The 24,328-nt window shown below is 40.6% G+C and overlaps 1 protein-coding gene across 3 annotated transcripts in view; it reads right to left on the minus strand.

Moving 5' to 3' along the window:
- LOC121282617 (plexin-A2-like) overlaps positions 1-24,328 on the minus strand; it is a 470,357-nt gene that overhangs the window by 52,691 nt on the left and 393,338 nt on the right. For all 3 annotated transcript variants that reach the window (XM_041196398.1, XM_041196397.1, XM_041196399.1), the window contains 5 exons: positions 20,902-21,141; positions 14,894-15,037; positions 12,564-12,798; positions 10,194-10,336; positions 9,254-9,522 (listed from right to left, as the gene is read on the minus strand). In XM_041196398.1, coding sequence (XP_041052332.1) covers positions 9,254-9,522; positions 10,194-10,336; positions 12,564-12,798; positions 14,894-15,037; positions 20,902-21,141 — 1,031 coding nt within the window. The remainder of the gene's footprint in view (positions 1-9,253; positions 9,523-10,193; positions 10,337-12,563; positions 12,799-14,893; positions 15,038-20,901; positions 21,142-24,328) is intronic.

Below are 24,328 nucleotides of genomic sequence, written 5' to 3' on the forward strand. Positions count from 1 at the left end.
TGTGGGTCTAGAAAGGGACTGAGTGGAGACTATTTGACACCTCCCAGAGCATGAAGCCTTGGAGATGTTAACTCCCACACCTCACTCGAATATCTTGACACTGACTTCCACTTACAGGGTCATAACTGCACTGACATGCAGGAGAAGAAATTAACAGAGGATCAGGCCACTCTCAGAGACTGACAGTAACGGTGACGGAAGGGATAAAAATAGCTGGGGCAAGGATGCTGCCTGTCTCTAGCTTTAGTTGGCAGGTCCCAGGCTGTGCAGTCCTCAGTTGGCCCAGGTAAAAACAACATTCCCTGTCCCGGTGACGTCACTGGGTGCAACTTTGTTTTAAATAAGCCCCCTGGCTCTTCATGGGTGGGCTGCCTTTTGATGCCCGGGTTCTGGTAATTCGTTTTCGGGGTTGGGGATGTAAAGGAACACATTGGGAACATAGCAGGGCGCCCCAGCTAGCACTAGCTGGTTGTGTGTGTGTGGGGGGCGGGGGGGGGGGGGTGATGATGATGGTGCATGCAGAGGTGGTGGCCGCGGTGGTAGGGGACAGGGGTGCTGTTTTGGTTGTTAAAATACCTCCCATGGAACAGGCAATGTCCCAAGAAAGAGAACTAAAAAAGCTATATTTTGAATAAGTCAAAAGAAGATCAGAGACCAGCTTGTGCACTTCCTAACTGTTGTCTCACAAACTAAAACGGGTAACAACTTCAGGGATTGCTGCTTGACCAGTCTCTGGTTTGCAAAATGCTGTATATCTTAAGGTTCATTCACTCATAAAACACTTGGGCTTGGCTCTTCTCTCTCTGCTATTAAATTAACTGACATAAGTCATATGTCATCCTTGTTCAAATCTAGCCCGTGTTACATATAGGATAACATAAATCCCTTAAATTCCTCACATGGACTGTTCAAATTAATGGAAAAGGGTTGCATCTAGTTTTATCACAAACTTGGCAACTTCAAAAGCCGGAAAAGCAGCCAGGATTGTGACAAAAGGATTTTTTTTTCCTGGGCAAATTATTCCTCCAAAAAGAAAAACAACTGCAGCGAAACCGCCAAGTTCCCATTAGTTTCAGATCAACAACAAGCCAAATTTTCACGAAAACTTAAAAAACTCACCTTCTAAATGGCCAGGCACTCTGACAGCAGCTGATAAGTTAAGGTTCCTTAAACATAAAACTTGACCAAATTGAGTGCGTATCAAATGGGACAAACGAAATGTGTTGGGCACGAGCATATCATAAATCTTACAACATTTAGAAAGAAAAGCTTCATGTTTATGGTTCATGATATCACCTGAGCTCTTTGATCTTACTGTAGCTTCGTGGCACTTTAATAGCGTCTAACATTACACACTTGCCCTGTGGTAAACAACACAACAGTTGGCTTAAAAATTAGCCTCACCACAATGAGAGGAATGACAAAGAAATCAGAATTTTCAATCATAAATCTATTTTTCCAAGACACAGCTTGAGTCAACACAGTTTTAAAATAAACAGATACCTGTTCCCCATCAATTCTAACCATCAATCTAACCATAACCATTTTGAAAATATGAAATTCAGGCAGTACCAGGAACAAAGTATGAAAAAACATGACATGCGTTCTTAAATTAGTCTGAGCTCATAAGAATATATCCCACGTAAGAATATAAGACATTTTTTTTTTAAAATCCACCCATGCAAACAGACAATGAAAAATCTTGGTGGATTCAGCATCAGACTTTCATCAGTATCTGACATTTATGTGTTCTTACAAAGCAATTGGCCTTGTGCTTCAGAAATTAGATTATGGTTCAGGCTCACACTGTATCCCCACCCCCTCCAAAGGCCACAGACAAGTTAAATGACATAAGCTCATCTGAATCATGCCAATCTGCGCAGCCTAATGTTAGCCCATTATAACTGAAAGTCTGTCTGCTGATCTGAATCTGTTAGAACAAACAGTGCTCAAATCAAAACCTACATGTGCATGTGATAGACCAATTGTAACTGCGCTGATTCCAAATTAAAACTGATCGCTTTACTCTCTCTGATGGCTGAAACTGCCCCACAGTTGGCCTCAATTAAAGGGAATAATCCAAGCTGCTCCATGAGAAATTAGGTTTGACTTGATGATATGCAGTAAAATATGGGATTACTGCAAGAGGCTGCGTCAATTGGAACAGACAGAAAAGCAATCTCCAATTGTAGCCTTGCTCTTGCATGGCCAACTTAAGAATGCTTACATTGGCAAGATAAAACCAATGATGGTGAATACTGCATCTAGGTCAGTAGTTGAGAAAGGTTTTTTATAGACTCAGATGTTCACAGCATACAAGGAGGCCATTCAGTCCATCGTGTCCTTGCTGGTCAACAAAGATCTGACTACGCTAATCCTATTTTCCAGTGTTTGGCCCATAGCCCTGGAGGCTATGGCAATGCAAGTGAATATCTAAATACTTCTTAAATGTTATGAGAATTTCTTACTCAACCACCCTTTCAGGCAGTGAGCTCCAGGCTCCCACCAACCTCTGGGTGAAACAATTTCTCCTCGACTCCTCTCTTAGCCTTCTACCTCTTACCTTATATCTGTGCCATCTGGTTATTGAACCCTCTACTAATGGAAAAAAGTGCCTTCCTATCCACCTTACTTATGCCCATCAATCTTATATACCTCTATCAGGTCCCCTCTCACTCTTTGTTGCTCCAAGGAAAACAACCCCAGCCTATCCAGTCTTTCCTCATAGCTCAGACCCTCCAGCCCAGGCAGCATCTTGGTAAATCTCCTCTGTACCCTCTCCAGTGCAATCACATCCTTCCTATAATGTGGCGGCCAGAACTGCACACAGTACTCCAGTTGTGGCCTAACCAACATTTTATACAGTTCCAGCATAACCTTCCTGCTCTTGCGGTCTATGCCTCAGCTAATGAAGGCAAGTAGCCCATATGCCTTAGATCCCTGAAGGTAGCAGGGCAGGTAGATGTGGATATGTACACCAAGGTCCCCCTGATCTTCAGTACTTTTCAGCGATTGTTTGAGATTACAACATATTCTTAAAAAAAATAATGTGGGCCCTCTCAACACCTCAGGAACATGACACCCAAGTAGGAAAGGCCCAGGTGCAATCACAGCTATAGCAGCTAAGAGGGAATTGCATCAATGCAACTGGGTTTTGAAGGAAAGAGAATACCTTGGCGGCTTTTGTCTGATTGCTATGCAATGGAAACCATGCCTAGCAGATGCTGGAGTGGCTACAAGGAACTATCAAATATTGCTCCTGTTTAAATATGGGGAAAGTACACTTGGCCAAGGTACTGGAGGAGTTACCATCATCAGGAGAGGGGAGGAATTTGGGAAAAGAATAGCCAAGAAAATTGTCTAATTTGGTATTGCTGGAAAGTATTTTACTTTGCGTTTTATGAAAAGAATCTGTTGTATTCCCTCTGGCCTGTACAAAACAGACAAGGTGAAGTGAATCGGAATTGAATGTTGCAGCAACTCAGTAACAAATATATTAAATACTAGTAACATCCTAAATTGCTACCTACAAGTGTTCGCAAGTGGCATACTAATTCCCGTTTTATTCATCTAGATCACCACTGTTCCCTTGGTAACACAAAAATGTCTGATAACATCCTACATTATTTTCACTTTTATCAGTGATTTATATGTCAAACTAAGGATCAAATGGGGTTTAGGAAGTCTCTATCCCATGTTGAACTTTATTCTACCTTGGATCAATCTAGGATTGAGTTCAACACTACTGATGATAATATTTGATGCCCCTCAGCTATGAATTTGGTTTGAACTGAGTCAGCTGGTCAGCTGAGTCAGCCCTAGGAGTGTAGCTCCTAATGCTCATTGAATGTTCCCCCTTTTGGGGCGACCTGTTGTTGAGCTATTGAATGGAGTGCTCAATGTTGGATGGGAGCTGATATTAAGACCTATCCAACTCCACTGAAAGCAAGCAATTTCTTGGTCCAAGTCATCTACGTCTTACTGTGGAACCATGTTCCTCAGTTCAGGGAATTTGCATATTAAAAAAACAAGTCAACAAATCATGAATAAACTGCAAGCTGCAAGTTTCGGCAACTTGGCAACTGCTTTTCAGGTGAGACATTAAACAAAGGCTCCAGCTGCCAGCTCAGATGAACATAAAAGACCCCAGGGCACCAACGAAAGAACATCCTATGATCCTGGCCAGCAGTAATATTGGGGATATTACAGAGAAAAAATTCAGACATGCACAAAGATTATTAATACTAATAAAAACTAGAACAGGAAACATGTGTGTTAACATTGACAACACAAGCATTTTATAACCCTCATGCAAGAAATCAACATGAAGCACAGCATTAAAAAAAAAACCTATACACTGTGAATAGGCTACACGTCTGGCTCTTCACATTTCAAATCTTTTTATCCAGTTTCCCGCAGTGTAGGATCCTAATATAAAACTTTCCTCCTTGTATTGTTAACCGAGATTCTCAATTGGCAGCGAGCTAGGATTCGCATGCACAGGAAGGACGTCCATTTATGCGACATCTTTCATGATCTCAGGACATCCCAAAGCACTTTACAGTCAATAAAAGGCTTTTGAAGCATAGTCACTGTTGTAATGTTGGAAAGCTAGCAGCCAATTTAAGCACAGCAACATCCCATAAACAACAATGAAAAAGTGACTTGGCCTTCTGTTTAGCTGTCAGTTAAGGGATAAATGTTGGCCAGAACAACAGGAGAACTCCTCCACTCTTCTACGAATAATGCCGTGGGATCTTTTACGTCTACCCAGGGCAGATAGAGCCTCAAGATTAATGCTATTTGAAGGGAACCACCTAGGGTACAGTACTCCCTTAGCCCTGTACAGGTACCGACTTGGATTGTGAACTCCAGTCTCTGGAGTGGGACTTGAATCCATGACCTCTGACTCAGAGGTGAGAGTATTATCAAACCACTGAGCCAAGGCTAACATAATGGCCTGTAACTTCCGCGCTCCCCAGTGTCAGATTTGGGGAGTACCCCGAAGATGTGCTGGGGAGTCCCTCTGGCAAGTTTCCAGGTAAGGGTTTGCATGGCAATTGCCCAGAAGTGTACACTCCCTGTGGACAATTGCGCTGCACTAGGAACCATCTGAAAATGTGATTTAAATCGCAAACTTCGATGGTTCCGCCGGGGTTATACCAATAGTTACCCAGAAAAAGTTAGAACAATTAAAACTTCTTCTAGCTTCTGGGTAACTATTGTAGAGATCCAGACCGACCCCTCAGGACTCCCCCCATCCCCACCTCCCCCCGATATCGGACTCCCACCCCCCAACCTCGGACCCCTTCCCCTCGATCTCGGAACCCCCCCACCCCCCGCCCGATCTCGAACCACCCCCACCCTCTGGCCTCTGGACACCCCCCAATCCCCAAATCCTATCCACTTACCTTAGACACTTACCTTTCCCTGGCCTGTCAAATTCCCTGGCCCTTTAAACTTATCTGCTTTACAGCAACAAGTGCCATAAAAAAAGGGGTGCGGCCTCCTTGAATACACTGGATTTAGGCTTTGCTGGGGCCTGTGAGGATTCTTTCAATGCAGGCCCCAAGCAGCTCTGGTGGACGGAAGTGGTAACGCAATTTAAGGCCAGGTAAGTAAGCATCTATTTCTTCTAATTTCTGCGGGCCAGTGCTTTCTGACGCTAGTCAGAAGTTATGGCCCAATATGTATTTATTTTTGCAGTGTCTTTCAACAACATTGTATTTTTCTTCTTCTATTTGTCAAGGAATACCAAAGAAAATTCCTAATTTGTACGTAGGTTTTATACAAGGCTTTGAGATCATTCCCATTCTATCTGCCATCTTTACTATCACTTGTGGTGAGAGACTGGCATCCAATACCTTGGACAGTACATTTCCAGAGATTCTGAGACCACACTCAAAGATTAAACTTGCTTCCAAAAGCCTTCACATTACTGTTCAGTTGGTCACCCTGTCACAGCTTTTGTCTGTAATCTGCCAACCACTCCTTTCCCATCTCATACCACTACGCCATATAGCTTTAATTCTCAGTAGTAATTTTATGTAACTTTCAATGAAACATTGCCAAATTTAATCCAGAGGCCAAGTATACCAATGTGCTCAATATTCACTCATATAGAACACCCAGTCAAGTCTATTGCTCGAATACATTTCCTAATTTAAACCTTAAAGGTTTAACTATTCATGCTGCTCAATTCCAGGAAAGCAGAATCTTGTCATCATAGTTTCATTTTAGTTAAACCTTCAGAAACTGCATTTCTAATGCAGCTCTCACAATCAATCAATGATGCCTTTCATATAACTTCTAGCAAAATAATTTCCTGTTACGGTCTAGTGCCAACTATTAAACAGCAAAATTAGAGAATAGTAAAGAACTACAGAATATTTCTTCACATACAACATTCTTATATTGATCTCAAAGGTTCTACTTCAAAGAAACTTGCTCAATTTCCAACAAATAAAAACAATGAAGTGGGGGTGATTAAACGGACAGTCTAAGTTTTTTCCAACAGCCACTTATTAAGCTACATGTATCTGTGAAGATGCTTAAACTCCTCAGTAATAATTCAAGAGTCAAATGCAATCTTACTTAATTTGACTTTGCTGATGTACCATATTCCTGCTATATAGTAAGCACAGCACGTTGCCTTTCGGGCTTGTAAGAACAAGAATAATAAATATGTTTCTGCAATTGAAGCACCAAATGTGACACAGCTTAAATGATATTCAGACAACGTCACTGGACACAGTTAGATCATAGCATGTTTGAAATCATCAACTGCAGTTAATACACAAACGTTAGTACAGAATGTAAATCCTTAGCTTGATCTACTAAGTACTATTGCTTACATTCAGAAGTGTGCCACACTGTGTAATATGTCAAATATGGCTACACTACCAAATAAGGAAAGGATGATTGTAATGTTTATGGGTCTATTGTGTGAGTAGAATACTCACACAGCACATCTTCATTTATTTCAATTTGATTTACCAACTGACCATACAAGTGACAATCATCTTCACTTTAATTGGCTAGCGAAGTCCTTTATGGTGTACAGCACAGATAATGTACAGTTGAAGGATAATCAAAGAATACATGACATAACATTATTTGTTGTAGGAGTCAATGGATTTGTATAATGTATTGTGGATGCAGGAAATTATTATTTACCCCCATAAAGCACATACAAGTTTGATAATCACAGAGATAAAATAGCAGACATCATGAATCAAGCTGACATTTTCCCTTGCCTCTACGTAGATTAATGTAGCATGTCTGAGAATTGGCAAATTCACTACTGTCTCCAGATTTTAATGACATCTATCTTTGAGTCTATGATGCTAAAAGGCACATTGCCCTTTTGCAATGAAGTTGTACAGTAATTTCTTGTTGCCTAGCTTTTTTATTTTAATGACTAATGCTGATTATGGAGTACAATGGTACATTGTACTTTATTCTCTTGTCAAATCATGAAAACCAGTTCTTGATCTAAATAACATATCTTGCTTATGGCAGATATTAGTGGTTTGGTTTTCTGAACTCACATGCTTCAAATTGAGAAATTTAGGAATTTGTCAATATTCTGATATTTATTTACAAGTCGTATGAAGAAAATATTGAAATTTCAAATTAATTTTTCTTTTACATTAATTGTTTCTCTATTTTTATCTTTTTTACAGCCTTAGAATCAATCCCATAATCTGCTTGAGCCACAGTGAAGCTTTAAGTAAGTCAATCTGTTTTTATCCTTTCAACACAGGATGACTAATGTTTGGTGGCAAAGACAAGGACTGATTCCAATCCTATCTACCCCAGTGAACTGTATGACAAGTGGCCCTTGCAAGTTGGAAAGCAAACATGTGCCTACTCCTCAACCCCCTCCTATAGCACCACCCCATGCCCACACAAAAGATGCAACACCTGCCCCTTCACTTCCTCTCTCCTCACCGTCCAAGGACCCAAACACTCCTTTCAAGTGAAGCAGCATTTCACTTGCATTTCCCCCAACTTAGTCTACTGCATTCGTTGCTCCCGATGTGGTCTCCTCTACATTGGAGAGACCAAACGTAAACTGGGCGACCGCTTTGCAGAACACCTGCGGTCTGTCCGCAAGAATGACCCAAACCTCCCTGTCGCTTGCCATTTTAACACTCCACCCTGCTCTCTTGCCCACATGTCTGTCCTTGGCTTGCTGCATTGTTCCAGTGAAGCCCAACGCAAACTGGAGGAACAACACCTCACCTTCCAACTAGGCACTTTACAGCCTTCCAGACTGAATATTGAATTCAACAACTTTAGGTCTTGAGCTCCCTCCTCCATTACCACCCCCTTTCAGTTTCCCCCTTCCTTTTGTTTTTTTTTCCAATAAATTATATAGATTTTTCTTTTCCCACCTATTTCCATTATTTTTAAATATTTTAAATCTTTTATGCTCCCCCCACCCCCACTAGAGCTATACCTTGAGTGCCCTACCATCCATTCTTAATTAGCACATTCGTTTAGATAATATCACCAACTTTAACTTTAACACCTATGTGTTCTATTGTACTATTGTCGTTGACATCTTTTGATGATCTGCTTCTATCACTGCTTGTTTGTCCCTACAACTACACCCCCCCCCACCTCTCTCTCTCTCTCTCTCTATCTCTCCGCCCCTCCACACACACACCTTAAACCAGCTTATATTTCAACTCTTTCTTGGACTCACTCAAGTTCTGTCGAAGGGTCATGAAGACTCGAAACGTCAACTCTTTTCTTCTCCGCCGATGCTGCCAGACCTGCTGAGTTTTTCCAGGTAGTTCTGTTTTTGTTATGTGCTTTAGTTATCCAACTTGCAGTTGGGATTTTTTAAAATGTAAATATTGATTATACGAGGATTTGGTTATTGGTGTAAAATATTTCCATTTTCATTGAGTTTTATCTTGCTTTTTTTTTTAAAAACAGTCTAATCCATTTTTCCAGGTTGTCAGGTAAGCAAGCTATACATGTCTCACATACTTAAAATTGCTTCTGTTTAAAGGTTAATCAAGAGCACTGTGTGTCATTAGATATTTGCAATGTGTCAAAGTGCTTCTTACCTTCAAGCGGAGACACTGGTCGTCCAATTAATAGCTGTAAGAACTCATTTTGGGTCATGTAGCTTTTGAATTCGAGCTTAGAGACAGTGAAATGAGCGCCTTTACCATTATGTTAGCAGGCATAATAATATCATTTATTTAACAACCTAACCATGGGAATTTTTTCTCACCTGCGAAGCAACAGTTTGGGATGGTTCTTGCTCTCAAGGTTTTTCTCAATAAGATCAGAGAGCAGCCGCTTGAGAACATCAGTGGCATATTCTAGCTTGCCTTGCAGTGCAGTCATGATCAAGGATGCCACATTTCCACGGTCCCTCATTGAAAAGCTCCGCTGTAATTCCAGTGTCCGGATGAAAGTCAACAAGAAAACCTTGTTGTTAATGAGCTGTCCAAAGAGTTTCAGTGCTTTCTCCACATTCTGTTGCCCATTTCCTGGAACCTGAGACATAGTGGTCAAAGGTGAGATACAGTAGGACTATTAGTCCCTTTTCAGTCAATAAAATTTCATTGTTAAACCCAATCGCCTACCATCCTTTTCTAAAAACATTAACAATGCATTGTGTACATAAGATCATTTTCAGTTTTTACTCAAATCTTTAAATGTCCAAATTTATTTTGTTCCAATTGTAGAAGCAATGAGGAAAGTCTTATTTCCAGATGGACAGTGGTCATTCGAGGTCCAGTATATTTTGAGGGCCATATTACTATGATATTGATTAAATGTACACCCAGATTGGACATCCTGCTGCTACATTTAGGACACCACAACTTTAGGGTCAACCACAGCAGGCAGGCAGGCAGGTGGCACCATGGGTGGGGTGGTCAATCATGTGGTGAATAACCTGCTCATCCTGCTCCACAAATAATAATCAGCTGTGCTCAGTCATCCCTGTGAATTGTAACATTAAAGAACCTTGATGTGCACAGATTATTGAGTCCACTGCCTGACTTAGGCAGGCATCTGGGCTGCCCAGAGAAAGACCTCAGTAAATCTGGTCACTGAGCAGAACAATAAGCAGTGCACAAGGGTATTTAACTCCAGTGCCATCCTGTTTCTGCTGGCAGGGCTGGGATATCATCAGCCATAACATTTTTGAAATTTGGCCATACCTCTAGCTCCCGTAGAACTGGATGATCCTCAATTCCAGGAAACAAAACTCGCATTGCATATGTCCTGTAGTCAAGATATGGAATTCCAGCTCGATCCAAGTCACTGGTTAACTCATTAATATCTGTCTGAAGTTCTGCAAAAGCTATCAAACAAAACAGAGTGATAGTTTACACTATTTGTTCACTATTGCTTCAATGGGAATAGCTACTGAAAAAGTCAGGAACAGTTATGGAAAATTTCCAATTTAGAAAATTTTCAATGAAGCAAAATCTCTACTTCGCTTGAGAGAATACACATTTAGTGTGTGTGAACTGCAATTAACGTGTTTTTGCTTTTTGATAAATTGTTCACATTGCAAGCTGCCCACCATTTCTCTCCATCGGGTCAAGGGAGTGTTCCAGTGAGAGGTGCAAGAAGCAGTGGAATCCACTCTGCTGAGGTGAATGAATCTCAATTACAGGCAGCCCAAAGTACAAGCTCTTGGTATTTGGGATAGAAATCCACAAAACAGCCACTGAAGTAACTGGTTGGCTCCAAAATACAATAATAAAATTTAACAAATGGATATAAATGGCAACTTCATAATATTTTGGACTTGGACACAAAATTCCAGGGTATTGCTCTTGATTAATTGATAGTATCTCAACATTATAGTTCCAATTTAATGAAGCTCCGCTGACATTGTGGAGTCTTACTAGCAGTGATTGTCCAAAATAATGCTTATCGCTGTATGATAAGAAGCCAAATCTTTCGATATTCCTATGATTAGGGTGAGCCTCACTACAGCTGCAAACATTATTTAAGTAAATCTAGGATCAGATTTAGTATGTTTCTTTCTTATCACTCACTAGTTTATAGTACTGCTTGACTAGATAAAGCAGGCATCTTCCTAGTTGGAGAGCTAGATTTTTTTTTTGTGGCTTATCTACATGTTCATTGGTGCATTAATTTTTTTATGGTGATTTCATCTAATTCCTTTGCACTGCAAAGCTTTTATTTTCAACTCCGTTTTATATAATCCTCTTGCTTCAAGCATCGATTTCACGGAGTTGAATGATAATTCCTTTTGGGAGTTCCAGCAGCTCTCCCAGGTTTGGGGGAAAGTTACCAGTCCTCGGAAAAGGACAGAAAAAGCTGACCTAATTACAGGTCACGTGTACATACGCGCCATAGGGTGAGTGCTCTCAATTCTGGGGTCTGGATAACTTTCCTGCTCGCAAGGTCAGTATTTATTGGCTATGCCTAGTTTCCCGTCTTGCATCAAACCACTATAAAGGACACTCCACAAACTTCAATAAAAGAAGGGAACTCACCACCACTTTCTTTGGGCAACTAGGGATGGCCAATAAATGCTGTTATCCTCAGTGAAACCAAGACTGAATTAAAAAGAAGTTTCAAATTCCAGTGCGTGCAACACATAAAATACTGATGTTTCTGAGGACAACTGAGGGCTTGTGATTGATCAGCAAGAACACTAAAGTCCCAATCTAAAACTAAATCTGGATTATTTTGTGAAGTAACTGCCTCTGTATCATATTTTCACATATTGAGCAACAGCAGCGTACCAAAGTTGCTAATTCTCTTAACATAAGGACATTAGTGTTTATTTGTAATTTTTACATAGGGCCTAGTCTTTTTCTACATCCTATTTTCAGTAAGTAATTTCCCTTTGGAACAAATTACCTTTACAGTGATAGGTATTAAACTAATAATGCATCATTCACAGTCCCACAGCTTTCTCATATTGGAATCGGAGTTGAACAGCTGCTACACAGTACACTCTTGCCCACAAATAACAAATCAACATTAAACTACCAGCCTATTAATTGTTGGTATCAGATGTGTGCAACTTTAGCTATCCCCTCTAACGTCTGAAAATGCATCTTTTTCCAAGAGTGAAACTTCTTGAAATTCATGGTGCATTGCATATGTTGAACTCTGCCCCCTTCGAATGTTTTCAAAATTTTCCACAAATATCAACAGCGTGCAACTCTACTACCGAATATCTGATCCTCTGATTGTCTACACAAAAAAAAACACTTATAGTAAAAAAAACTTTCACGTTATTGGGTGCTTGGGGTACTATCGAGAAAATCTGCTGGCCCTGTGCTGGATGGAAGCACAGATTGGAGAACTGGTGATAAATTATTGTAGTTCCATCCCCTTGACTGTCACTTCCTGCAAGAACGTGGCAAAATTTACCCTTAGAATTACGTAATTGGCAGATACGTATGAGTGTCAGTTCAAGCAGAGAATTCAACATCAAGTTCTCCGAAAGGGAATCCTAAACTCCACCCTGTCTAGATATTAGTCCAAATCGATTTAGTAAAATATTATTTGTTTCAAGACGATCTTAGCCTGGTTCTTACCTTCTTTGCATTCCAAAGCGACACGCGATTCAAGGTTATCCATCTGCATCTGCAGTCGTTTCAGGGTCAAATCATTCTCCCTTGATTTCCGTTTGTAGGCAATCAGAACAATGATTACTATGACAAGCAGAAGACCACCACCTGCCGCGATGCTGATGATGGCTGGGAGGGTAAGCAGGCTGTCAGATATGACATGGACCATACCAGGGGAGAACTGCAGTCCACCCACCTGGACCTGTTTGACAATACACAACATACAAACAAACAAATCAGGGGTAATTTTTAACTGAAGTTTACGGAAAAGAAAATTCATCAGAGTGTAAAAATGGGTGATGAATTCAGTAATCTCTATCACAGAAATGCACCCAGTTAAGGAGTTATTTTTCAAGCAAGTGATTTCTGCGAAGGGCTAAGGAACAATCTCCCACTTTGGTATTCAATGACAGCATCAAACAGCTCCTGTACAAATAATGGTCAGGGGGCAAAGTACAACTCCCTCTACTCTGTTCCAACAATGTATGCTAACGTTAGCTTCAGAAAAGCAGGAGTGCAAACAGTGCAATTTATTTCTCCCCTTTCCATGAGTTAAGTTTATTTTAAAAAATTGAGGACCCATAGCAATTAGAGAATGATGCAAGATCCTCAGAACCAGAGAAAAGGGACTTTGATGTGTTAATTCTATTTTAAGAGAAAATTAGGTCTCCCAATATTTCCAAACTTTGAATTTCCCCTTCAAATGATAGAAATTGCTTATGTAGTTTCTGAAGATGTATTAAACATCATTTGCCAATTCTTTCTGACTTATTATTTCAACTGGCCATGGACTTTGATTATCAAATTGGAAATTGACAGGTTTTTCTGCCATGTACAGAATAGTCCAAAATTGGGCAGATTTGCGATAATAAAACAAAAATAACTAAGTAAGCAAATTGAAATTAGTTAACAAAAGGCTGCATAAAATGTGATGCAAATTACCAATGTAGGGAGTCAAGGAGGAAACTTTTAAGGATTTCAAAAAGAGAATGTACAAATTCTTGACATTTGAAATCATTTCTAGCTTTTAAACTGAATAAACAATACAGAAAGATCTCATAGGAAAGAAAGGGGATGATTGGACAGATAAGCTGGCTGGATTGAGGTGTTGTCACCTGCCCAGAAGACATGCTATACTTGGCCATTGTAAGTTAGGGGCCTAGATTTTTGCCAAGATGAACTCATCCTTTCAAAGTTCCACCCCAAACCCAGTATGGGGGAGTCAGGTCGGGGTTGGCACGAGTGATTCATGGAAGCAGCTGCAATTAAATCACCAGCTGCCTCCACTGAAGTGGGGTTTTGGTAGGTCAGGAGTGTGAAACCCACAGTGTGCAGATTAGACAAAGTAAGAGTAGGTGTGAACTTGATGGATTCATTTGGATAACCAGGGTACCCCTTTGGGAGAGGCAAGGAGCCCTTTGGGATTGCTAAAAGTGAACATTAATATGCACTTTTTACACAAAAACTCATTGGAACTGTCCAGCTGCCAAAAAACTGTCCAGCTGTCAAAGAAGTGTCAAACCTGTCAGAGCAGCCAAGGAAGCATCCAAGGATACTAGGTGAGTTGGCATGCAAGCGGTAAGGGCAAAGGATGGTGGGTGGGAGGGCATGAGTTGGTACTAAGTTGGCATACAGGCTATGAAGGGCCCTGGGGATTGATATAGGTTATGGATGGATGGGGCATAGGGAGTGTGTTGGTGAGGGCTGGAGGGCTGTTTTTTGTTTTATTCTTTTTTTCTTTAAGTACAGTGCCAGAGAACAGAGGCAGACCTTCTGCCAAGCCGGCCTCTGCAGCCGACAGCCTCTACACTCATCCTGGGGTCACCTGTCCCAACTCCTATTTCAGCCTGCCACCCGCCACCTCATCCCAACAGAAAATCCGACCCGCGGGCAGACATTTTTAACAATTGGGTTTGCTGATCGGGATATCACCTGACTCTGCACACCCGACCAGGGGACAAAAATCTAGGCCAAGTGTCCAACATATGGCCCTCATGCCATGTCAGTGTGAAGCCTGGCAATGCAATCTACAATGTTCAGGCAACTCACTGTAGAATCCAAGCTCTGCTAACTAATTCTACAGTTGGAAATAAGCACAACAACAAGTATGCAATCCAAATTCAGGCATTCTGGCCTGTATATAACATTTCTTGGCTAGAGTTTACTTCAACAAAGTGAAAACCAGGAACAAAAATAAAAAGAGAGTTAATTATGCTTTTCAGCACATGTTTAGACAGGGTACAGAATTAGGTAGGAAACCAAGAAACCATTACTGCGTGTGACCGCAAATTACTCACCAGAACTCTAAGCTGTCCACTTAAATTTGGAGGCTCACAGAGTAACTGTGTCTCGGAAACAGTGACAGCACACGGTGTGTCGCCAATCAATACAGTATAGTTCAGCTTTGCACCACCAGCAGCAGGAGGCAACAGGTTCCGGCCCTGTCAACAGGCAAACCAAAGCTTGATATGATGTCTTAGAACAAAAAAAGACTTACAATCAAATCTAATTTAAATCAGAATATTTACAAGCATTTTATCAGAAGTGTTAGCAGATTACTGACAATATAAATAGTCTTTAGGGTGAAGTTATATTCTCAAGTGCAGTCACTAAGAATTTCAAGGGTAGCATATGTTAATTATTTTGAAAGGCTTTTAAATAAGTCCAATTTTATTCAGAATATAATTTTCTTCCCTTATTTAAAAAACTATAGTGATCAAATGCTTTTAAACTCTTGAATATGGGACTAAAATTACGGTTCCAAATCATAAAATATAACTAGATATGGCAAAACATTTCTTTCTGAAAGATAAATCAACTCTTTTGTAACTAAGATTTCATTTTCCAGAAACTAATTGTTCAAATACAATAATTTGGCAGCTTATAGGACAACATTCACATAATTACTTCTATTGTAACTCTGTATTACATTTTAATCAACATTAATTTCTCTGCCCTGTCGTCTGTGGGTAGATTCCAGTTAATTGCCATCATCTCTATGGCTTAATCATAATTGGGCCAATGATCAACTATAACATTAATGCTGTTGCTACAATTCAGTTATTGGTACAAAAGTAGAGAAGAAGGATATTTTAATATGCCTGCATCAAAAAGGTCAGAAATATGATTTTAAAATGAGATTGCTGCTTTATTCTGCAGTCCTGTTTGACCTAGTTCAGGAGGCCAGTTGTAAGCTCTCTGTGAGCACTGTTCTGAGAATCTGCTGCTGCCCTATCCATGAGCACAGATCCTTGCTCGGACAGGGACAAGGATTACTTTTCGTTTTATCCAACAGCTATAAGTTTACTGAATGAAATTATGCAAAATTTCATAAAAATTAGGACGTTAAAAAAAACATTTATAACAACTACTTTTCAACAATAATCATTCTGTAATATTGAAGAAATTTTATTTCATTACTTAGATAGCATTTAAATATCGTGCAGTGCGTTTTATACCACAAAACGTTATGTTGTCACATTGCTATGCACCTCGTCAGTTCAGAATATGAAGACGCCTTAAAAATCCAATCACTTCAATCTTAAGCTCTACAAAGGCTTAAATGTGTGCAACAATTTAAATAAAATGTCTTTCCAGTACTCCAATTAGTTAAGTGGGTACATGCGGTAGGTGGGCAGTTATGAGATTGTGAAACCAGAAAGGCCCGGACTTAAATCTTTGGCTGCGCCAGGGAATTTGATCTCATTTTTAAGTTAAGAAAGCAATAATATTAGGAAGCACCTGTAAAATGACATAAAAATCAAAGACATTGTACAAATATATTGCTGCACACTGTTCCTGAATGTGTTTTTTCTCCAGATGCCCAAGCCAACCTCAGTGATTTTGGGGAGGGGGCACTGTGAGTCGGAAAAGGGTTGATAAGGGCAATTAGTTTTCACTATTAAGTTTGGTTGGTATAACTATCAACTTTTCCAATTTTTCTTTCCCCAGACCTTTTAACACTGCTCCATTGTTCAATAATTGTTGCTCAGTTATTAGCAAGGGACTGAGGAGAATTGGAACCAAAATTTACTGTCAGCATCATGAAACTGGACAAGGTTAAATAGCATAGATTATAAGGTTAGATTAATCATCGAGTTTTATTAGATTATTTTGCTGATTTAAGGTGAAAATTCAGAGAGCTATGCCTTCTTGAAAGTTTGACCTGTCATTATTCACCTCCCTCAGAAGATTAATTAAATTGGGCAGTGTTACTAATATACGCGATTAATTTAAGAATCCTGCAATATGAGGAGTTCTTTTTAAATGCTCGATACTTGTGCAGAAAACTCAATCATCTACTAGCTATGCTTAAATTTGCTGCGTGAACAACGAGCATGATAAAAAGTACCGTTAATCATGAGTGAAGTATGATGTTCCCAATGCTGCTCAAAACAGTGCAAAGAACAGAGTATATTGGAAAGTTCAGCATCAGTTTGAAATGTACTTTTCTTGTTCTACATTTTCTTTTGTGCTTTAAATCTACCAAAAGGTGATGCAACAAATTCAACGACCCTATGGGCTTTGGGCTTGGAGAAAGGACCACAAAATTTTCTGACCTGCATTCCTTATGAGTGACGCTGCATGTTGGGAGTATGGATCATTGAATTTGTCCATCTATATTTGCTCATGTATTACATAATATGGTAACAAGGCAGTGGTTACAATTTCACCTCAGGGTTTGAGATGGTTATGAACTGCCTTTGTTTTATAATACCATATGAATTCTGAGTTTTTTTTTTATTCGTTCATGGAATGTGGCGTCACTGGCTAGGTCAGTATTTGCTGCCCATCCTTAACTGCCCTTGAGAAGGTGGTGAGCTACCTTCTTGAACCACCCACAGTGAGGTTAGGGAGGGACTTCTAGGATTTTGACCCAGCAACAGTGAAGGAACGGCGATATATTTCCAAGTCAGGATGCTGAGAGGCTTGGAGGGGAACTTCCAGGTGGTGGTGCACATGTTGACACACATACAGCCCAATCTGAAGATTGGCCACAGTCATAACTCAAGCTGATTTTTTTTTTGATTTAAAGGTGCTGCAGTCTATAGGTCAATTAATATGGCATGCTTAAGTCGGTGAAAAGTTAAAAATTAAAATTAATTGCTCACACGGCATTTTCCATATGCTCTAAATTCATAGGTAAAGTGTAAATTTATACCTTTGAACTACATCTAAGTATAGATTATTTTCAAGGGTAACCAGCCAATGGATCAAAAGGGCAAAAAGGCAGTTATCATAATGTAATAAAACTTTGAAGACATGACATGACTATCTGACAAAGGTGTCAGACTCAGCTCAGTTGGCATCCCCTTCTACAAACATTCACTCTCTCCTCCACCAACGAGCAGCGTGTACCATCTACAAGATGTGTTGCAGAAACTCACCACGGCTCCTTAGGCAGGACCTTCCAAACCCATGATCGCTACCATCTAGAAGGACAAGGGCAGCAGATAGATGGGAACACCACCACCACCTGGAAGCTCCCCTCCAAGCCATTCACCATCCTGACTTAGAAATATACCGCCATTCCTTCACTGTGGCTGGGTCAAAATCCTGGAACCCCCTCCTAAATGGCACTGTGGGTGTACCTAAACCACAAGGACTGCAGCGGTTTAAGAAGGCAGCTCACCGCCAACTTCTCAAGGGAAATTAGAGATGGGCAATACATGCTGGCCTAGCCAGCGACACCCATATTCCATAAATGAATTTTAAAAACTCATTTCTTTGCATTCAAGCTGCACTCCTAGTATTTGAGCATGCAGCCTAGGCTGACACTTCAGTATAGCACTGAGGGAATGCTGCACTGTCGAAGGTGCCAGCTTTCGGATGGGCCTTTAAACTGAGGCTCCATCTGTCTTCTCAAGTGGACGTAAAAGATTCCAGCTGCACTTTGTGAAGAGCAGGGGATCTCTTCCCATCGAAATTTATCCCTCAGCCAAGATACTGAAACCTTTTGCAGACAGGTAAAATGGAATATAAAGAGGCATTTGCTTCACAGTTGAATGAAAAATACTATTTTGGAATTCATTATAATTATAATGCAAGTTATATTTATATCACACCTTTAATGTAATAAAACATCCCAATGTGCTTCACAGCAGCATTAGAAAATGAAATTACACCAAGCTATATAAGGAGATATTGGTTCTTGACCAAAGTAGTAGGTTTTAAGGAGAGTCTTAAAGGAGGAAAGCTAGTTAAAGAGAGGTGGAAAGATGTAGGAAGGGAATTCCAGAACTTAGGACCTAGGCAACTGAAGGCATGGCCACCATTGGTGGAGCGATTAAAATCGGGGACTCTCAAAAGGGTAGAATTAGAGGAGCACAGGTATCTCAGAGGATTGAAGGGCTGGAGGAAATTATAGAGAAAGGGAGGGATGAGGTCTTGGAGGGATTTGAAAACAAAGATGAGAAGTTTAAAATCGAGATTTTTTTTGAACAGGAGCCAATGTAGGTCAGGCAGTACAGGGGATGATAATAGATTATTCAAAGCACGGAGAACAATTTAATATGCCTAGCTCTCATCCTTATAATGTTCCAAAAAAAGCTAGTTACCATGCTGCAAATCTCTTTAAGAATGAAATGTTAAATTATTAAATCTCTCCAAATATTACTTTTATGAGTGAGTTACAGATTTATTAGGATCACTTGGCTCTGAATCTCCTGAGAAAACAAAAACAGAGAAATAAATGTTGGAAAATTTGCCTCTGGCCACAAAAAAAAATCTGCTCAATGGATCATGGGTATAGTATTGTTTTGAACTACTTGAGCACAGTTTAAACAGCAGAAATTGTGTGTTTAGTCATGATATTATCGGTCTGCCACATGATAACATCCATTTATCTCAGTTAATTTATCTTAACGCCAACTGTAAAAATAAATTCAGCACTAGAACCTTCAACCATCAATTACTGCTGGAAAATATCACTGTTGGAGGTGAAGAGGTTGTCACTTCCACAAGTGTTTTTAATAAACAAACCCTTAGCTTTTTAAAATCATAATTTTTAAATTAGTGTTCTGTTCCTTTTTGCAAAAGGGTCGGAGTTAGTTTTTTCCACGACTCATGAAAATTAAATGTTTTGAAAATAGCCTGCAGTGCAGGACAGAAGGAGTCCCATTCAGTCCTTCACTCTTGTGCCAGTGCTGTCATTTCAACTGGAGCAATCTACTTTAATCCTATTTCCCTGCCTTATTCGTTCTACACATATTAATCCAAATCCCCTTTACATAATGTTATGATCTGTTTCTCAAATAGATGCCAGTGGTAAAGCACTGCATGCTCTAATAACCTGGGTTTAAAAAAAATCCCCCCCCCCGGCATTCCATGATAATCCTGAATTTATTCCCTTTTTTCAATTTGCCAAAAAAATAGAAGCAATTTTTCACTAGTTATACACTCTTCTGCTCTTTTGAACCAATTAATCAGGGTTAGGTCCTCTTTCAGTGCATACAAATTAGATCATTTCCATTCCAACATTTTTATTTTTGATTTTTTTTTACAATCTTTATCTATTTTCAAAGATTTATGGTCATCTCCTTCCCAAAATTCCTCCTACCTTTGGGATTCAAAAATTGTAGAGATCTACCCACCTCAGCCATTTGATGTCCATTTTCCATAAGCTAGTTTGATAAATACTGTACAATTTATCAAAAAGAAAAATCGACTGTACATGTGATGGGAAAGAAAAGCTCCACAATACAAGGGAACATTATTCAAATTTTGGCTTCTGATATTTTGGATAAAGTGGTCTGAACACTTTGTAGTTTTGTATCTATTATCAGGTAGAGTAGCATTGTTATGTTATTGGACTAGTAATTCAGAGGCCAAGATGAACAATCCAGAAAGCCTGAACTTAAATCCCTTATGGCTGTTTTTAAATTCAGTTTTTAAAAAGAAAACAAATTGGCAATAGAAATCAAGAAGAGTGATCATAAAACTATATCAGATTGTATAAACACTCTTCAGCAAAGGGAACCCTGCTGTCCTTACCCAGCCCAGCCTATAAGCGGCTTGAGTTTCATATATTCATGGTGACCCTTAACTGCACTTTGAAGTTGTCCAGCAAACCAGTTTGTATAAAGCTGCTAGAGGCAGTTCAAGGTGACCTACCACCTTCTCAGGGCAACTAGGGATGAATAATAAACATTGAGAATGGAAAAAAAAATCCCAGGTCAACCTGGTGTTATCATTCAAGGACTTTTATTTGACCACTGAAGCACCAGTGAAAATTGTTATTTAAGAGTGTCAGTGGAGGGGTTAAGGGTATAGTACTGCACTCCAACTTACGGATCTTAGCACATACTTTCAGTATAATGGGGGAGCCTGGCTTCTGTTCCAGCATGCCTGTTGTACTCAGAGGTTCAAAGGTCGGGTTGGGGTAGAAGATGAAATTTGTATTATTGTAGATAAGCAGCGCCTGCACGTTGTCAAAGATAAAACCAAACTCATCTGGCCGTTCCACAGTGTCTATTCCAGGTCTGTACTCATGCGTAAGGGCTGGAGCACGGCATGTCATGGTCGTTGAATTCAGCACTTCACACACCTGGTGTAGAAAGAAAATATAAAGTTCAACTTTTAAAATGCTGTAAATGCTTTCAAAATCCGGATTATCCTATTTTACAACCTGAACTTTCGTAAATGTGCAAGTCTGAGTGTTACGAGAAAGGCACTGAAATGCTGAGGTAAATACTTACACTTATTACATTGGGAATCATTTTCAGAACTATTTGAAAACTTCTAGAGCTTAGAAGTCATCAATATTTTAAAAGGGCCATAGAGTTGCACGAATTTTATTCAGAGAGAATGTAATATTAAAAATGTATTTCAAGTAGCATTTAATAATTAACAGTACAGCAACAATTACAGAGTCTGACTAACAAATACACTGGCTACAAACTAGAGGGTCATATATCTTGGGGATTGACTCTACAGCACCACCAACATCTCCTGCAAGTTTTCTTATGGTGCAAGGTTACTAATGGTCACATTCAGCAATGAGATATGTTTACAGAGAAGATGCAACCCAAACAAACAGAGTTGGGGCAGGATCTTCAGCCTCCACTGTGGCCAGGATCAGAAGTGGGTGGGTGCTAAAAATAGCACCATCAGCCAATATGTTGGTTTCCTAGCTCCATCCTGCTTCGGGCCATTTTTCCAGAGGGGGAGATAGGGGTGGTATGTATTTGGTTAAGCTAGTTAATGGCCACTTAAGGCCAATTGAAGGAAACCCACTCGGATTTTCCAGTCGGTCTTCAGGTTACTGAAGGCAGTGTGTGCCAGTTTTGCTGCCTAGAGGCAGTCACCCGGCAGTAGACCAGTGACTCGCATTCTGGGCAGGCTTAGAGCCCCCTCTCCCCCCACCCCTGCACAGTGGTAGCCACTTTGCAGTGATATTTTGAAAAAATTGGAGAGGGGGCTCCTCCATTTTGAAGTTCCCTCACCCTCATTTACCTCCCATGGGATTTTGCTGCAGCTTCCTAGCTGGAAGGCCTCTGATTGGCCCTTCAGCTCCAACAGCCCACCCACCATGTTTAATAAGATAGTGAACAGCCCTCTGGTCAGTAATTGGCTGTTCCAGGGAAAATCACATCAAGTGACTGTTTCCCATACAGTGAGAGCTTCTGAACCCCGTTTGGCCCTGACAGTGGGGTTCAAAAGGCCCGCAAGGGAAATTATTTCCCTGGTTTCCAAATGTTGACCAATAGAGCTTTTAAAGAAATATGCTGTGTACAATTAATTGATTTTTAAAAAAATTCATTTGTGGAATGTTGGCATTGTTGGCTAGGCCAAAATTTATTGCCCATCCCTAACTACCCTTGAGATGACAGTGAACTGCCTTCCCTGTAGTACACCCACAGTGCTGTTAGGAAGGGAATTCCAGGATTTTGACCCAGCGACAGTGAAGGAACAGCGATGTATTTCCAAGTCAAGATGATGAGTGGCTTGGAGGGGAACTTCTAGGTGGTGGTGTTCCCATGTGTCTGCTGCCCTTGTCCTTCTAGATAGTACTGATCGTGAGTTTAGAAGGTGCTATTGAAGGCACGTTGGTGAGTTCTTCCAGTGCATCATGTAGATGGTACAGACTGCTGCCACTGTGCATCGATGGTGGAGGGAGTTTGTGGATGGGATACCAATCAAGCAGGCTGCTTTGTCCTAGACCGTGTCGAGCTTCTTGAGTGCTGTTGGAGCTGCACTCATCCAGGCAAGCGGGGAGCATTCCATCACACTCCTGACTTGTGCCTTGTGAGTTAATCACTGCAGGTTCCTAGCCTCTGACCTGCTCTTGTAGCTAAAGTAATTATATGGCCAGTAATTACCAGTTTAGTTTCTGGTCAATGATAACCCTCAGGATGTTGATCATGGGGAATTTAGCGATGGTAATGCCATTGAATGTCAAGGGGCAATGGTTAGGTTCTTTCTTGTTGGAGATGGTCATTGCCTGGCACTTGTATGGCATGAATGTTACTTGCCACTTGTCAGCCCAAGCCTGGATATTGTCCAAGTCTTGCTGCATCTGGACATGGACTGTTTCATGTGTTAAAGGGAGTTTCAGGGTGGAATCTTGTGGAGGTGATAGGAGTCTCAGCGGTCAGCTGGAGAGCTGGCGAGACGCTGTGTTGCTTCTTTTCAGGGTGGCCAGCCAAATCTTGTGCCACGCAGGTACTTGGTGCCCCAGCGGCAGGCTTTAACCCAGGATCAAGGAAGTCCCACCTGCCAAGATTGCTAGCCAATCAAAGGCCTTGAATCAAGGAGGGCCTCAGGCTATGATGAGTGTTGGCGGGAAGAGGTTCACTGGAAGGTGTTGGGGTTGAGGGCGTGGATTGGCAGCATGGGCAGGGGAGGTGGCTCTCGTCAGATCACCACCACCCCCACTCCACCCTCTTTCTCCTGCCGGGTTCCTCAACCAGGCACTCAAGGCCTTTGAACGAGGTCCACCCTCCCCCACAGGAGTTTGCAAGCAAAGATACTAGGATTTGCTTGTCATGCTGCCTCGTGGCGAGTCCTCCACCCGCCACTGAACTAATGTCCGTGGAAGTGGGATGAGGCCTTTAAGTCAGCATAACTTCCAAACTTAATTGGTAGCGTGGATGGGAAGCCTGTCCATGGGCTTTCCCACCCCAGACTTAATTGGGGTGGAGGGAGGCACACCCCTACCTGATTAAATGCCCCTCTGCCACGAAACTTGCCACAGGGGAGGGTAGAAGATTCCAACTATAAATTCGGAAAATTGCGTTTCTTGTATTGATTGTGTTTTATTATTAGACCATAGGAACTAAACTCTCCTGCAAATTATGCAAACATAAGGACAAACTCTAGGACAACTGATGTTCCCTCTGGTCTTCAAAACACTGCAGTGATACCTTTCTTTTTTATATTAAAGAAAATCAGAGCTCTTCCAGACCACAAGGATGTACCAAAATATAGTTTGATGTAGAATAAGCTTTATTTTTCATTTCATTTTTTCTCTAGGGAAAGTTAATTTGAACTAAATTTCCTAGCATGAATGCACTCCGCAAATGAAATCCTGTGAGCTGAAGCTAAACTGAACATTCCAGATATTGAATTGAAATTCCATACGGTCAATTCACCCGAGTCAAGCAAACTCCCAAGAGTTTTTTCCAGTGAGGAAATAGCTAATTTACTTAATTAAAGAATGACCACAGATAAAATACAAAATTAAATCTATATAGATTTCTCTTTCTCTCATTCCCCTTGTTTCATTTCTCTTT

The sequence above is a fragment of the Carcharodon carcharias genome, chromosome 9 (genome assembly GCF_017639515.1).
Source record: "Carcharodon carcharias isolate sCarCar2 chromosome 9, sCarCar2.pri, whole genome shotgun sequence".
Classification (NCBI taxonomy): Eukaryota; Metazoa; Chordata; class Chondrichthyes; order Lamniformes; family Lamnidae; genus Carcharodon; species Carcharodon carcharias.